We start from the raw sequence: 16,881 nt of genomic DNA on the forward strand, positions 1-16,881 counted from the left end.
CCAAGCCTCATTGTTCTTGGCCCCAGGGGCCATCCTGGCTTTCAGAAATGACCTACAGCCCTGGGGAGTGGAAGGTGTGCCCGGGAGGGTCCTGGCTCTGCTCCACGACCTGGGCTTGGAACCCGGCGTCCTGCCCCCAACCCCCTCCACTCAGAGCTCCTTACAGCAAGAGCAGTAGAGCAGTTCCATGACCCGGAAGCAGTTGTCCAGCAGGGCTTTGGGTCGTACCAGCTTCAGGCTCAACCTGGGGGTGCTCAGGAGCGACACCACTGCTTCCACCTTGGGGCTGACCTCCACGTCCTGGAAGGGAGGAGACCGTGGAGACGGTCAGGACCATAGGCACCACCACCCCTCAACACCAGTGAAGAGGGAGGGCCATGTCCCAGGAGAACCCTGGAGGCTGCCTGCCTGGAGCTGCACAAACCGTGAGAGAAAGGGACTTCCTGTGACAGGAGGCTTATGGGTAATTTCTCTCCCTCTTCCTGCAGGCGCCAGGTTTCGTGGGAGAGTCCCCTTCAAGGCCCCTCACCCAAGCCTGACACAGAGGCTCCTGTTTTCCATCTTTGGGAAAATGACTGCAGGGGGCAGGCCAGGACAGGGGAGAGGTGGGGGCATCCTTGCTGTTCTCACCCAGGCCCGGCCACCACCACACAAGGCAGCCTGGGCTGGGGAGACTGTCCTTCGGGATTCAGAGACCTCTACTGCCCACAAAGAATGCGACAAAGGACCCTCACGAGGATCATATTATGAGGAGGCCTGGGTGCACGGCACACGGGCCGGGCGGGTCTTTGGCTCCAAGCTCGGGGTGTTTCTCTGACAGTACTTAACAACCGGGAGCACGGTGTGGGTGGCAGGAGGGCACAGTGACGGGAAAGGGCAGGGGGCCAGGGCTGTTGCAGAAGACATCGCATAGAAAGGAAATGTAGAGCCTAAGCTGGGGGAGGACCTTCTTAAAGGTGGTTAATTGTGTTGAATTGTATTGGGTTGTGACCTGCCAATCCCCCCCATCCCCGAAAAAGCCATGTCCAAGCCCTAACTCCTGGCACCTGTGAATGTGACCCTATTTGTAAACAGGATCTTTGCAGGTGTAATTAAGGATCTCCAGGTGAGATCATTTTAAATTTAAGGTGGGCCCTAAATCCAATGACTGGCGTCCTTGTGAGAGAAAGGATGCAAGGCACAGAGGGAAAGGCCATGTAAGGGCCAAGGCAGAGGCTGGAGTGATGTGGCCACAAGCCAACGACAGTAGCAGCCAGCAGAAGCTGGAGGAGGCAGGAAGGGTCCTATTTCCCTAGATCCTTCAGAGAGAGCTTGGCCTTGCAGATACCCTGAGTGTGGGGTTCCCGTCCGCAGGCCTATGGCAGAAGAATTTCTGTTGTTTGGTGGTAATTTGTCACAGAAACCCTACAAAGCTAATCTACAAGGACTTGGAAAGAGAAGCAAGGGTGACAGGAGGAGAAGGGGCATGTCCCCCTGGCCCACTCCCCATCAGGGAGAGCCCACTGCCCACCAGATGCTGGGCATATTTGGAGCGGGTCACAGACCATTAACTCTGTGAGAAAGAAGACAGACTTAAAGCTGGTTTAAACCTGGGGCACCTGAGTGGCTCAGTCAGTTAAACGTCCAACCTCAGCTCAGGTCATAATCTCACAGTTCATGGGTTCACACCCCACATCAGGCTCGCTGCTGTCAGCACAGAGCCTGCTTCAGATTCTCTGCCCACCACCCCCCAACACACACACACACACACACACACACACACACACACACACACACACTCTCGCTCTCTCATTCTCTCTCTCAAACAAAAACACTTAATGGCAATCAAAAGGAATGAAATCTTGCTATTTGCAACTACGTGGATGGAACCGGAGGGTATTATGCTAAGTGAAATTAGTCAGAGAAAAACAAATACCATATGACTTCACTCATATGAGGACTTTGAGACAAAACAGATGAACATAAATGAAGGGAAACAAAAATAATATACAAACAGGGAGGGGGACAAAACAGAAGAGACTCATAAATATGGAGAACAAACTGAGGGTTACTGGAGGGGTTGTGGGGGGATGGGCTAAATGGGTGAGGGGCACTAAGGAATCTCCTCCTGAAATCATTGTTGCACTTTATGCTAATTTGGATGTAAATTTAAAAAAAATTAAATTAAAAAAAATAACACGCATATGTTAAAAAAAAACATTTAAAAATAATTTTTTTAAAGCTGGCTAACTCTGAACTCTTAACAACCTAGGTGGACAGGTCTCAACCCACCCACAGCCTCCTCTGCAGCTCCCAAGAGCTCAGAGTCAGGCTCTCGAAGAAAGGCAAGGATGCAAAACTGTCTGTTCAGGTCAGCTCCAACTCACACTGCCCAAGGGCATGAAAGAGCCACTGAGGAGACCTCTGGGCCTCCAATCCCCTGCCAAAACCAGAGCCTCCCCAGAACTCCTAGCAGTTGCGGGCTCCTAAGACCTGGTGTCACCTGCAGCTCACAGCTCCAGGTGGGCAGCAGGTGGGGCTCCCCGGGGCAAGTGTGCCCCAGGCCCCTGAGGACACCATGCGCTGGGGAGTAGGGCAAAATGGTGTGGGCAGGGGGTCCCACAGCACACATGTGGCCTGTATGGGCTCACAGTGACCCCGTGACCTTACTCCACAGGCTCTTTCCAGGATGCATCCCTGAGGCCTCAGATCAACCCTGCTGAGCAGGCAGTTAGCAGGAACCTTATCATTGTTATTATTACTGCAAGTCTATATTTTACATTAGGGTTCACTCTCTGTGTTGTCCGTGCTGTGGACTTGGATGAACGTATGATGTCATGTGTCCATCATTACAGTGTCATACAGAAGAACTGCATAGCCCTAAAAACCTCCTGTTTTCATTGCTCCACCCATTCATCCTTCCTTCCCTGTCTCCCCCAAAAGGAACCTCTAGAAACAAAGCCAGAGGGTTCAATGACTTGCCCAGGATCACAGAACAAGACAGACAGACCCTAGAACATCTCCTGTCCCCAGCCCAGGCCACCCACGGGGCACTGCTGGCCTTCTCTTCCTCTCTCCCATTTCTCCCATACCTTTCAGGACATGCTGGAACTCTCCATGTCTTCCCATCCTCCCTCAACACTCCTTGGCCACCACACACACACACCTCCGCGGAGCTCACCGTGAGGCCTTGCTGAACATCCAGCAGCAGCGTATGTACCTCCTCCAGGAACTTCCAGGATGGGTGGCCCTCAAGCAGCACTTCCTGCACCGACTCAGTAGCACTGAGGCTCACCCAGACCCACAGATACCGCAGCTCCTGCTGGCTGACCTGGGCCCTCTGCTGTGGGGACAGGAGAAATTGTTGAAGTCCCAAGACTTGAGCCTCTGGGCCCTCCCCACCACTACTCTGACCACCTGCCACCCAACTTGTGCCCACAAAGAGAGCAGACCATGGGCATCCACTGTGGACAGGGAGAAATCTTAGCCCGAGCCAAGGGCAGGCTTGCTTACGGGGCTGGGAAAGGCCCCTGGCAACATGACCTGCCAAGATCAATGTGCCTCTCAGGCTGGGCCCATGGGGTGTCCTGCAAGGCAAGGGTCTCCCAGCCCAGGATGGGATTCTCACCAGTCTGGTGATGTTGGCCATTCTGAGCACCCCCTCATAAGGCACGCTCACCCTGTAGTTGATGGGGAAGTAGTGTTTCTGGGGAAACACAAGAACAAACCATGAGGTCACAGTCAGAAACGGCTCAAACAGCCTCCCCCAACTCCCAACTTGATACAGGAGGAGAGGACCAAGAACCAGCCCTTTGATGGCAGAGGTGGCCTTCTATGAAGAATATGCACTTGCGGGGGAGGGGTGCCTGGGTGGCTCAGTCAGCTGAGCCTCTGACTTCTGCTCAGGTCATGATCTGGTGGTTCGTGAGTTCAAGCCCCACACTGGGCTCTGTGCTGACAGCTCAGACCCTGGAACCTGCTTCAGATTCTGTCTCCTCTCTCTCTGCCTCTCCCCCACTCATACTCTGTCTCTGTCTCTCAGAAATAAACATTAAAAAAAACCAGATTGCTCTAAACTTATGGTGCTGGTTGCACAGCTCTGCCAATGTACTAAAAACCACTGAGCGGTACACTTAAACAGGTGAATAGTATGGTATGTGAGTTATAGCTCAGGAAGGCTGTCAAAAAAAGAAAAGTCTTGCATTGCCACGGTGCCACATGAGCTTCTCTGCCCTACACAAAGGGAGCCACCCATTCCAACTTCTAAGACCTATGTGCTGAGCTAATAACAAGCACCTGGACTTCCCCCAAGGCCTCCTGGAAGCCATTTCCTGAGTCACAGGGTGAGTGTCAGATGGAGGTGGGATTAAAGGTCAGATCAAGTAGCAGGGGCAGGAGGTCCCCAGGGAAGGCTGGCAGGGGAGAAGACTCTAAGTGTGGACCAGGTACACTGCTGGACGTGGGGGAGAAAGGCGGAGAAAGGGGCCACGGTCAGCTCAGGGCTGAGGCCCCGAACGTCCTACACACTGTGAGGCCAGGAGCTTGGGAAGGGGAATGCAGTCGGGGGGTTCACAGTTACCATGTACTGAAGGCGGTTCCTGTACTGAAGCTTGTCCCGAAGAAAGCCAGTTACTGCACACTCCTCGCTCTGGGTCAAAGGCCACATCTCCAGACCCTCGTTCCCCAAGGCCATGGCAAGGAAGATCCCGAGATCTGTGGACAGTGACCAACAGGAACACATGAGTACACTGCCCGCCTGTGCAAAGCTGTGCACATCTGCCCTCCCTTTTCCGGGTCATGGGAGGGACAGGGCCATAGAGCCCCAAGGAGGCCTTTCCACCACAGGGGATGTTTTCCCTGGGGCCCAGGCTCAGACAGCAAGGCCAGGCAAGCATGGGCAGTCTGGCCGGTGTACCCCTACCCTTAGCCAGCAAAGCCCCCCAGCTGTCACACCCTGAGGTTGGTGTCCAGTCTCCTCCCCACTGCTGCCCCTTGGGGAATGCACAACCTCCTCTCCAGGGAAACCTCAGCTCATACCCCATTTAGGGCTGACGTGTCCTCAAAGCCTACGTCTGCATTTCCATCTGGGGATCCAGGAGATGTGGACTTTCTAGTTCCAACTTTACAAATGACTTTTGGGTGAGCAGAACCATTTCCTCCCTGCTCTAACTGACCGTGGCATTCCTCTCAGATGTACAAATAACTACAGGCCTTTCAGTTTGTCCATTCTGGGGAGCAAGCAAATCAGGCTGCTGCTTCTCCCTCCCAGCAAACGAGTTGCTGTCTCGTGAACATTACCAGCCTTTACCACTAGGTGTCACTGTGACCTCAAAAACAGCTTTTGTGATTCCCAGAATTAATAACACTTACAAAAAAAAATCTGAGAGGGGTGCCTGGGTAGCTCAGTCAGTTAAACTTCTGACTCTTGGTTTCTGTTCCCATCATGACCTCATGGTTCACGAGTTTAAGCCCAGCGTCGGGCTCTGCACTAATGGTGCAGGGTCTGCTTGGGATTCTCTTTCCCTCTCTCTCTCTTTCACAATTAATAAACAAACAAGCAAACAAACAAACAAAAACCTGAGAATTTGCAAAAAATATGAACAAGGGTCAAATTGATCAGAGCAGAAAGGAAACAGAGGTGCAGGAGATGTATCCAAAAAATTAAACACACCAATAAAGGTAAAGAAATACATACTAAAACAATCAGGTGTCATATTTCACCTATCAAAATGGAAACTGGGTTTTTTAAATTTCATTTTAATAACAGTGCTGGCAAAGCAGTAAGGCAGGTGCTCTTATCTTGGAAAGCAATTTTGCAGTTTTATTATTAGTTAACTTAGTAATGTCCACACCCTTTGACCCATTAAACTCATTTCTAGGGATAAACATGAAGGAAAACAAAAAAAAGGAAGCCATCACCAAAAAATTTGTGGACAAAGACTCCCACTGCAGTATTCTCTTATAATAGTGAAAATCTGTAAATGGCCCACATGTTCATTAATGAATGGAGCAAATAAAAACCACATCGTCAGGGCACCTGGGTGGCTCAGTCAGTTGAGTGTCTGACTCTTGGTTTCGGCTCAGGTCATGATCCCAGTGTCGTGGGATTGAGCCCCTAGTCAGGCTCCATGCTCAGCCTGCAGCCTACTTGGAATTCTCTCTCTCTCCCTCTGCCCTTCTCCCCCATGCACACTATCTTTCTCTAAAATAAATAAGATGAAAAAACCACATTGTCAAAGAATGTTTATGATATGCTTGTGTGATAAGAAATATACTCATGATAAGCTTAGTAAAGTCTTAAAAAAGCATGACTCAGCACACCTCCTCTGGGTCTACACAGCGCGATGTGAATTACATTAATTACATGCAAATGTGTATGCATAGGAAATGCAGTGGAAGTGTAGTGGAAGGAAATGTATCAAATCTCTATGGGAAATTTTTATGTTCTTTATATTTTGTAGGACATATTTTATATCCTACAATCAATATATTGTTATAGTCAAAAGCAATAATTTCTTTTCTTTTCTTTTCTTTTCTTTTTTTCCCCCCAAAATAGCCAGGCTTGACACACTCCTGGTCATGAGTAGGAATTACTGATTGCATTTTCCCCACCCACCTCCCTGGAACTTAGGGAGACTTTTTTTTTTTTTTTTTAATTTACATCCAAATTAGCCTATAGTGCAACAATGATTTCAGGAGTAGATTCCTTAGTACCTTTTACCCATTTAGCCCATTCCCCCTCCCACAACCCCTCCAGTAACCTTCAGTTTGTTCTCCATATTTATGAGTCTCTTCTGTTTTGTCCCCTTCCCTGTTTTTATATTATTTTTGTTTCCCTTCATTTATGTTCATCTGTTTTGTCTCTTAAAGTCCTCATATGAGTGAATTCATATGATTTTTGTCTTTCTCTGACTCATTAATTTCACTTAGCATAATACCCTCCAGTTCCATCCATGTAGTTGGAAATGGCAAGATTTCATTCTTTTTTATTGTCAAGTAATACTCCATTGTATATATATACCACATCTTTATCCATTCATCCATCAATGGACATTTGGGCTCTTTCCGTACTTTGACTACTGTAGATAGTGCTGCTATAAACATGGGGGTGCACATGTCCCTTCGAAACAGCACACCTGTATCCCGTGGATAAATGCCTAGTAGTGCAACTGCTGGGTCCTAGGGTACTTCTATTTTCAGTTTTTTGAGGAACCTCCATACTGTTTTCCAGAGTGGCTGCACCAGCTTGCATTCCCAGGGAGACTTTTTTTTTAAGTTATTTATTGAGAGAGAGAGTGTGCGCACGCACACATGCAGGGGAGGGCAGAGAGAGGGGGGAGAGAGAATCCCAAGCAGGCTCCACAATGTCAGCAAGGAATCCAATGCGGGGCTCTAAGTCACATACTGTGAGATCATGACCTGAGCAGAAATCAAGAGTTGGACCCTTAACCAACTGAGCCACCAAGGTGCCCAGGGAGACTTTTGTTCTTGATCCCTCACTGGGCTGGGCCTGCTTCTTGTCACTCTCTCCCCTTCTCAGTCGTGCTTCAAATGCCTTTGCTCTGGCTGGGCCCTCACTAGGAACGTTCTGGACTCAAACCCCATGCCCAAGATGGCTACAGCACACCAGTCCCTCCTCTCACAGAAATGTGCCAACCACATTTTCTCAGGGTTGCAAATTTGCAATACATCTTGCATTTGCTCTGTCTCTTCCCAAGTGCTTGATCTGACATTTGAACAAAGGAACAGTTAAACACAAACTGAATGAGTGTTTCTGCATGCTTTCTCTCTCGTCTCTAAACCATTAAGCCCCTGAGCCGGGCACCCCCTGCACATCAAGATCATTCCTGGTCCGCAGATTTTGCTCACACTTTGCCCCTGCCCTGGGTACTCTCTCACAAGGCAGACCTCTCTCAAGGTCTCACCATGACTCCTTCCCTTCCCAGGCTCTCCCCTGCCTGCACCAGCCCCCCGCAATCTCTGTGTCTTGCACCATCTGTACAATTCACTCATTGTCTTGACCAGACAGCTTGGCCCCTAGTATGTGAACACATAATGCAGTTAACCACAACATGATCTCGTTTACTGAGCACTTTGGGGGTTGACCTTAAGCGAGGAATCAGGAACATGCACCTGCATTTTCTGGAGAGCTGGTTAGGGTCCAGAGTGTCTGATTCAGTAGGTCTGGGGTGGGGCCAATGAATTTGTATTTCTAACAAGTTCCCAGGTGCTACTGCTGCCAGTCTGGGGACTGCACTTTGAGGACCACTGACCTCCAGAGACAGTAGCAAACTGGTGTCCCAAGGGCCATATCTGGTTCACAGAGATTTCATATACAAATCTGAATTAGCATCTTGTCTTTAAAAATCAGTATCTGTCCATACTTGGTCCTCTTTCTCATGTGGCAGTCACCCATGGCTGCCCACTCCACACTTGAAGTCCTACCCTAGCTGCCCTTACCTGTGTCCTGGTTTTAGGTCTCTGGTGCCTGGCAACTGTGGGCTCCGAGGCAGCACTGAGTCCTAGAAAGCTACCATGTGCCAGCCTGGCATGTATGGGCTGCACCAGGAACCCTGTCCTTGGATGATGTGCCTTCCCCCCAGAACCAGACTTCCTTTAGATCTTCAGACTGACCACCATTTCCAAATTTAAGCCTCTTTTTTGCTGCTTCCACCCTGAGAAACAGGCCAGCAAACCGGTGACCACACAGGGACAGCAGGGCCATAATAGCCTCACTGCTGCTCTGCACCCCCGAGGGCCCCACAGCCAATGCAACCCTGTCCCTGCAAGGACATTAGTCTTGGCCCCGCAAGACAGAAGAGGAGGCTGAAGAAGAGCAAGCGAGGAAGGAGCTACCTTCCTGGGTTCCTGGCTGGCGGGGGGGGGGGGGGGGGGGAAGGGCTGCACCTCTCCTGGGGACAGCCCCTTGTGCAGGGACAAATGGGAACTGTCCACCACCAGCACCTCCAGCGACCAAATCTGAGCCTGTGGAGGGACTTGAATAGCATCCCCCCCCAAATTCTTGTTCACTCAAAACTTCAGATGTGACCTTATTTGGAAATGGGGTCTTTACAGATAAAATGAAGGCCTACCCTGAATGCAATGGCTGACGTCCTTATAAGAGGACACAGAGATATGTAGAGGGAAAGGCCATGAGAAGACAGACACAGATTGGGGTGATACAACCACAAACTGTGGAATGCCAGGAGCCACCAGAAGCAGGAAGAGGCAGAAAGGAGCCTTGGAACAGGCGTCACCCTGCCCACACCTTAATTTTAGACTTCCGGCCTCCAGACCTGGGACAGAATCAATTTCTGTTTTAAGATACTAAACTATAGCAGCCCATCCTTCTCCAGCACCCTCCAGCATCCTTCTATCTACAAGCCTCTGATCTGCACCCCTTCTTGCCTCCCACCCCACAGCCAATCCTTGCCAAGGCCATGACTTCTATTTCCACGGCCATCTCACAAACAAGACTGTCATCACTTCCTGCCCAGAAGGTTGCGACAGCAGCCACAGACTGATCTTCCGAAAGCAGAGCAATTCCCAGTGACAACCCCAAGTCCCCAGATCTTGAACCTTCCAGGGCTCCATGCTGCCTCGTTTTCAAGGCCTCCATCATCTGGGCCCAAACTGGCTTTCCAGCCCAGCCACTCACAGTCCCACCTGCTGATCCTTTGCTCGAGCTGTTTCCTCTACCCGGACCCTGTCTTCACCTTCTCACATCTACCAGTGTGAACACTGCCCACCTCCGAAACGATTTCAAGTGGCACCTCACCCATGCTGCTCCTCTTGCTCCACACGACCTGGAAACTTCCAGAACATGGGATCTAGGTCCTTCTGCCTGTTCTGAAAGTCTCGACCTTCTGCAGTATCCCTCCACAAGGACCAGGCTGGATCCCTTGCAGGATCAAATCCTGGACCTCATGAGGGAATTCCTAGCACCTAACTCCCTGCCAGGCATTGGAGAGAGGGGTGCGAGCCAGCCTGGGTCCTTGTTGCCATGACAGTAACTCTCCAGTGGGCATGTGGGAGGCACCAGAAAAATGTGTTGAATTTGAGTCAATTCAATTGAATCTTGGAGTCTGAAGGGATCTTGGTCTGGCCTCCCACCAGCAGGCTTGAGAGGCTTTCTAGATGCTTTCTGTCCTCATTTCAACTTATTTTTCTTTTTACCAACAACACTGTTCTCTTTCTGCCTTTTAATTTTGTTCTATTATGGAGGGAGGGGCAGAGGGAATAGGCTGCCTTCTCCAGCACCTGGCAGCACTTCTCCCACGTGTTTTGGGGCCCAGGCACTTTCACAAGCTTCTACCCCCAGCTGGCCACACCCAGGGAGGCCAGAAATCCTCTCTGCCACCACTGCCCCCACCCCCCATACACAGTAGCACTAATAAGCCTAAGAAGGTAACACTGCCACTTGCCCCCAGTGCCTGCCCCATCCCCTTAACCACCCACTGACCATACCCACCCAACCTAGGACTTGTACCCACCATGACGGTCTGAGCTCGGGTCAGCTAGAGACAGGGCAGAGGGCAGCCACGGGAGTCCCGAGGCTGTTCAGCTGGGAAGCATCTCAACTTCCCACCAGCAAGAATGGCCCAGTTGCCATGGTTACAGCAGAGCCCGGCTCTGGGCCAAGGCCTCCCGGGGCAGCCTCCAAGGACCCCCCCAGTACTCACAGTGCAGCCAGGCGAATCCCCGGGGCATGGTGGTACGCTGTGTCCCCCAGAGAGCAGAGGCGGTGTCCCCAGCAGTGTGTGTATCCAGAAAGGCCCAGGTGGGGCCTACATGGCCTCGCGTCAGCAAAGGTGGCCCAAAGCTGGGGGAGGGTTGACCACAGAGGAGTGGCCCGGCAGGGGGCAGCAGGTGCTCCTGGGGCAGCGCCTGCCCTTATCTGCCTGGCAGCGTGGAGGGCAGCTGGGGGGCAGTAGCTGCGAGTCCCATGGCAGCCAGGATCTGGCCTGAGACAGTGGCCTCGGGGTCTTTCCCTCTTGAGCAGAAGGAAAGAGTCCCCAGCAGGCCCCTTGGAATCTGGGGCTGGGTTGTGCTTTCTCTGATTTCTCCGTCTGCAGCTGCTCAATGTGAAATCTGGCTCTGGAAAGAGAAAGGAGGAGAGAAACGGATTATGTAAGAGCAGTGCTGCCACTCAGCCATCAGCTGCAGGCACCAAGAGTCTATGTGTGCGCTGTACCCACCACCTGGCAGGGACCCCCGGGAATGACTGCAGGCTCACAGCCCAGCCCTGGAGGCTGGCTACTCTGGGAAACAGGCTCACATACAAGAAATGACTTCAGAACAACCCAAGGGCAGCACTGGCCAGGGAGTGAATCACGATGACACCAGCCAGCAGCCACAGGACTAAACAAAAACAGGACCAGGGAATAAAAGGCCAAGTGGGTTAAATCAAGGGAGCTTCCTGAAGGAGGTGATATTGCATGCAAGTAAAGTACCTCAGGCTACTCAGGTGGCCATGAGGTTAAAACAGCAGAGTATTTATTAATCCCTCTTTTTACCTTCAGGCTTAGTCCCAATCTCCTATTCCCCAAATCCTTGACCCCCTCTTAATAGGGTTGCTAGATGAAACACCAGGTGCTCAGTTAAACTTGAATTTCATACCAACAACACATATTTTTTTAGTATAATTATGTCATGAATACTTATTAGTATAAGTATGTCCCAAATATTGCATGGCACATATACTTTTAAAAAAATCGTTATTTAATGATTTAATGATTCAATGTTATTTAATTAAACAATGAATTATTTAATTCCAAATTAATCAGAAGTCCTATATATATATTTTTAGTTTATTTATTTATTTTGAGAGAGAAAAAGTGTTTGCATGTGTACCCAGTGGGGGGCGGTCAGAGAGAGGAGAGAATCCCAAACAGGCTCTGTGCTGTCAGTGCAGAGCCCAACATGGGTCTCGATCCCATGACCCTGAGATCATGATCTGAGATGAAATCAAGAGTCAGATGCTTAACTGACTGAGCCACCTAGGCACCCCACAAGTCCTGTATTTTTATTTGCTAAATTTAGCAACCCTGTGATAATAACAGGATTGCTCTTCCTGAGTGGTCGCTATGAATAGCTAGGCCCAGGGCTTGGGCTTTTGTATTCATTGAATCTTCATGATAATCTTGCCAGGTCATAAAAATCTCATTTTTATCGATGAAGAAATCAAGGTACAGAAAGGTTAAGACTTGTCCAAGGTCACACAGCTTGTAAGCAGTGGGACAAGAATTCAAACACTGGTAGCCACTCCCACCAGTTGACATCCATCCACACATCCACTCGTTAGGACACCCTTACCACCTGGGGCTCTCACATAGTCATCTCTATCACTCACTGGATTCTGTGAGATAAGGCTCTCGTCTCCATTTTGCAGATGAGGAAACAGGTTCTGAGAGACTGAGTTGGCCAGTGACAGAGCCAGCTCTGAAATTCAAAGAAATTCTTAAATTCTCTGACTCTGTTCTGTTCCATGCCCTTGCCCTCCCTGTTTGCTCTGGAGAAATGGTCACACGTTAATGGCAGGAGGGAGAAGCAGGTATAATGTGGGGGTATTGTCCATGGTGGCATCCATCTCCACAGAACGTACCAGAAGTGCTGGCCCTTACCCTCAGAGGTTCCCAGCAGGCAGGCTGGGCCTCACACAAAGAACACAGGTGTTCCCAGTCGCCATGAACACTAACCTAACTGAAACCTTTTGTTGTTGTTAGTTTTTTTTTTTTTTAAGGTTTGTGGAGGTATAACGTATATACAGTAAAATTCACTTTTTCAGTGTACAATTTTATGACAAATAAAATTGACAAATTCAGAGTTGTATAATTGCTTCAATGATCCAGACATAAAACATTTCCAACTATGCAGAAAATCCCCTCCTGCTACTTTGAAGACAATCCTTCCTCCCAGCCCTAGTCCCATCCAACAGCTCATCCATGTTCTATCCCACAGTATTGCCTTTTCCAGAATGCCAGATAGACACCACGTGCCCTTTTGTGCCGGGGTCCTTTCACTGAGCCGACTGCATTTGGGATTCAGCCAGGTTGTTGTGTGTGTTAGCAGGTTGCTCCTTTTCCTTGCTGAGTAGTATTCTGTTGTACAGACACCAGTTGAAGGGCATCTGAATTGTTTCCAGTTTTTGATGATAACAAATAAAGCTACTACCAGCCTCTGCATACAGATGGTTTTGTTTTTTAAGTTTATTTATTTGAGAGAGAACATGTCAGGGGCAGAGAGAGAGGGAGAGAGAGAATCCCAAGCAGGCTCTGTGTGGGGCTCGAACCCATGAACCGTGAGATCATGAACTGAGCCGAAGTCTGATCAGCTCAACTCACGGAGCCCCTGCATACAGGTTTTGGTGTGGACAGAAGTTTCCATTTGTCCTGGGCCTTGTCTGTAACTTGCAGGTCCCAGTCACCTTCACACCACACCAAACAGTCCTGATCCTGGGCACCTTCTGTGGCCCCACCATTTGAGCCCCACCTAAATGGAGGAATTTTGGGAAAGCCAAAGAGGACACACAGTTACCTGATGACACACAGGAGCTACAGTGGGGATGGTGGCCCAGGGGAAACCAGGCTGCCCACAGAGGCCTGGAAACAGGGCAAACAAGGCCAGGCCAGTGGCCTGACAGCAGTCTGCCTAAGAGTGGCCTTTCCCACACCTGAGAGGGCCCAGGGCGCCTCTCTCTTCCTGTCCCTCTCCCTCTCTCTTTTCCTATCTCATGGGGGAGAGTGAAGAGTTTGAGAATGTGCCTCTCGCAAAACACTCACAGTCTACCCCACAGCTTACAGCAGTCATTACAAAGCTCACAAGAGGCAAAGTTGTGCAAGAAAATAAAATTGTGGAGTATTCTGCATAGTTCAGTTGTGAATATTAGATTTTTAAAAATATAATCACATTACTATTATTCACATTCCCAAACAAATAATCCCTTATATCATCTAATACAGAATCCATGTTCAACTTTCCCTGATTGTTTTTTAAAAAAAAATTTTTAAGTTGCTCTGTTTGAATCGAGAGCCTAACAAAGTGATCCGTTGATTGATGTGTCCCTACATCTTTTTTCCTTATTTTTTTTTTTTAGTATTAAGATATAATCCACATGCCCTAAAATTTGCCATTTTAAAGTCTATAATTCAAAAGGAATTTGAGAGAGAGCAGGACAGGGGCAGAGAGAGAGGGAGAGAGAGGGGGAGGGAGGGAGGGAGGGAGGGAGGGAGGGAGGGAGGGAGAGGGAGAGAGAGAGAGAGAGAGAGAGAGAGAAAATCCCAAGCAGGCTCTGTGTGGGGCTCAAACCCATAGTTTTGATTCCAAAACCAGACAAGGACCCCACTAAAAAGAACTATAGACAAATTTCCCTGATGAACATGGATGCAAAAATCCTCAACAAGATATTAGCCAACCAGATTCAATAATACATTAAATTATTCACCACGACCAAGTGGGATTTATACCTGGGATGCAGGGCTGGCTCAATATCCACGAAACAATCAATGTGATTCATCACATCAATAAAAGAAAGGACAAGAACCATATGATCCTCTCAATCGATACAGAGAAAGCATCTGACAAAATACAACAACCTTTCTTGCTAAAAACCCTCAAGAAAGTAGGGATAGAAGGACCATACCTCAAGATCACAAAAGCCATATACAAAAGACTCAACGCTAATATCAGCCTCAATGGGAAAACACTGAGAGCTTTCCCCCTAAGGTCAGGAACAAGACAGGGATGTCCACTCTCACCACTGTTATTCAACATAGTATTGGAGGTCTTAGCCTCAGCAATCAGACAACACAAAGAAATAAAAGGCATCCAAATCGGCCAGGAGGAGGTTAAACTTTCACTCTTCACAGATGACATGATACTCTATATGGAAAACCCTAAAGATTCCACCAAAAAACTGTGTGAACTGATTCACGAATTCAGCAAAGTGGCAGGATATAAAATCAATGCACAGAAATCAGTTGCATTCCTATACACCAACAATGAAGCAACAGAAAGAGAAATCAAGGAATCGATCCCATTTATAGTTGCACCAAAACCCATAAAATATCCAGGAATAAATATAACCAAAAACGTGAAAAAATCCATACACTGAAAACTACAGAAAACTTATGAAAGAAATTGAAGAAGACACAAAAAAATGGAAAAAGATTCCATGCTCCTGGATAGGAAGAACAAATATTGTTAAAATGTCGATACTACCAAAAGCAATCTACATATTCAATGCAATCCCTATCAAAATAACACCAGCATTCTTCACAGAGCTAGAACTAACAATCCTAAAATTTGTATGGAACCAGAAAAGACCCCGAATAGCCAGAAAAAGAAAACCAAAGCAGGAGGCATCACAATCCTGGACTTCAAGCTATACCACAAAAGCTGTAATCATCAAGACAGTATGGTACTGGCACAAGAACAGACACTCAGATCAATGGAACAGAATAGAGAACCCAGAAATGGACCCACAAATATGTGGCCAACTAATCTGTGACAAAGCAGGAAAGAATATCCGATGGAAAAAAGACAGTCTCTTCAGCAAGTGGTGCTGGGAAAACTGGACAGCGACATGCAGAAGAATTAACCTGGACCACTTTCTTACACCATACACAAAAATAAACTCAAAATGGATGAAAGACCTCAATGTAAGATAGGAAGCCATCAAACTCGAGGAGAAAGCAGGCAAAAACCTCTTTGATCTTGGCCACAGCAACTTCTTACTCAACACGTCTCCGGAGGCAAGGGAAATGAAAGCAAAAATGAACTACTGGGACCTCATCAAAATAAAAAGCTTCTGCACAGTGAAAGAAACAATCAGCAAAACTAAAAGGCAACCGACAGAATGGGAGAAGGTATTTGCAAACGACATATCAGATAAAGAGTTAGTATCCAACATCTATGAAGAACTTACCAAACTCAACACCCAAAAAACAAACAACCAGTGAAGAAATGGACAAAAGACATGAAGAGTCACTTCTCCAAAGAAGACATCCGGATGGCCAACCGACAGATGAAAATGCTCAACATCACTCATCATCAGAGAAATACAAACCAAAACCACAATGAGATACCACATCACACCTGTCAGAATGGCTAACATTTACAACTCAGGCAACAACAGATGTTGGCGAGGATGCAAAGAAAGAGGATCTCTTTTGCACTGCTGGTGGAAATGCAAACTGGTGCAGCCACTCTGGAAAACAGGATGGAGGTTCCTCAAAAAACTAAAAATAGAACTACCCTACAACCCAGCAATTGCAGTAGTAGGCATTTATCCACGGGATACAGGCGTTTCGAAGGGACATGTTTCAAAGGGACACATGTACCCCCATGTTTATAGCAGCACTATCAACAATAGCCAAAGTATGGAAAGAGCCCAAATGTCCATCGATGGATGGATGAAGAAGATGTGGTATATGTGTGTGTGTGTGTGTGTGTGTGTGTGTGTGTGTGTGTACACACATACAATGGAGTTTTACTTGGCAATCAAAAAGAATGAAATCTTGCCATTTGCAACTGCGTGGATAGAAGTAGAGGGTATTATGCTAGGCGAAATTAGTCAGAGAAAGACAAATATCATAAGATTTATTCATATGAGGACTTTAAGACACAAAACAGATTAACATAAGTGAAGGGAAACAAAAATAATATAAAAACAGGGAGGGGGACAAAACAGAAGAGACTCATAAATATGGAGAACAAACAGAGGGTTACTGGAGGGGTTGTGGGAGGGGGGATGGGCTAAATGGGTAAGGGGCACTAAGGAATCTACTTCTGAAACATTGTTGTACTATATACTAACTAACTTGGATGTAAATTAAAAAAAAATTTAAGTGTATAATTCAGTGGGATTCTTTTTTTAGTAGATTCACAAAGTTGTGCAACAAT

General features: G+C 48.1%; 1 protein-coding gene across 4 annotated transcripts in view; it reads right to left on the reverse strand.

The window, feature by feature from the left end:
• Positions 1-16,881, reverse strand: part of IL34 (interleukin 34) — a 42,086-nt gene that overhangs the window by 1,522 nt on the left and 23,683 nt on the right. The window contains exons 2-6 of one of the 4 annotated variants that reach the window (XM_045443490.1): positions 10,662-11,076; positions 4,559-4,692; positions 3,608-3,685; positions 3,161-3,322; positions 165-300 (exon numbers count right to left, since the gene is read on the reverse strand). In XM_045443490.1, coding sequence (XP_045299446.1) covers positions 165-300; positions 3,161-3,322; positions 3,608-3,685; positions 4,559-4,692; positions 10,662-10,689 — 538 coding nt within the window. In that variant the 5' untranslated portion in view covers positions 10,690-11,076. Of the gene's footprint in view, positions 1-164; positions 301-3,160; positions 3,323-3,607; positions 3,686-4,558; positions 4,693-9,728; positions 9,868-10,661; positions 11,077-16,881 lie in introns of those variants that run through there. The other 3 variants (XM_045443491.1, XM_045443492.1, XM_045443493.1) reach the window with 3 other exon arrangements.

This window comes from Leopardus geoffroyi, chromosome E2, assembly GCF_018350155.1.
Source record: "Leopardus geoffroyi isolate Oge1 chromosome E2, O.geoffroyi_Oge1_pat1.0, whole genome shotgun sequence".
In the NCBI taxonomy this organism is placed as follows: domain Eukaryota; kingdom Metazoa; phylum Chordata; class Mammalia; order Carnivora; family Felidae; genus Leopardus; species Leopardus geoffroyi.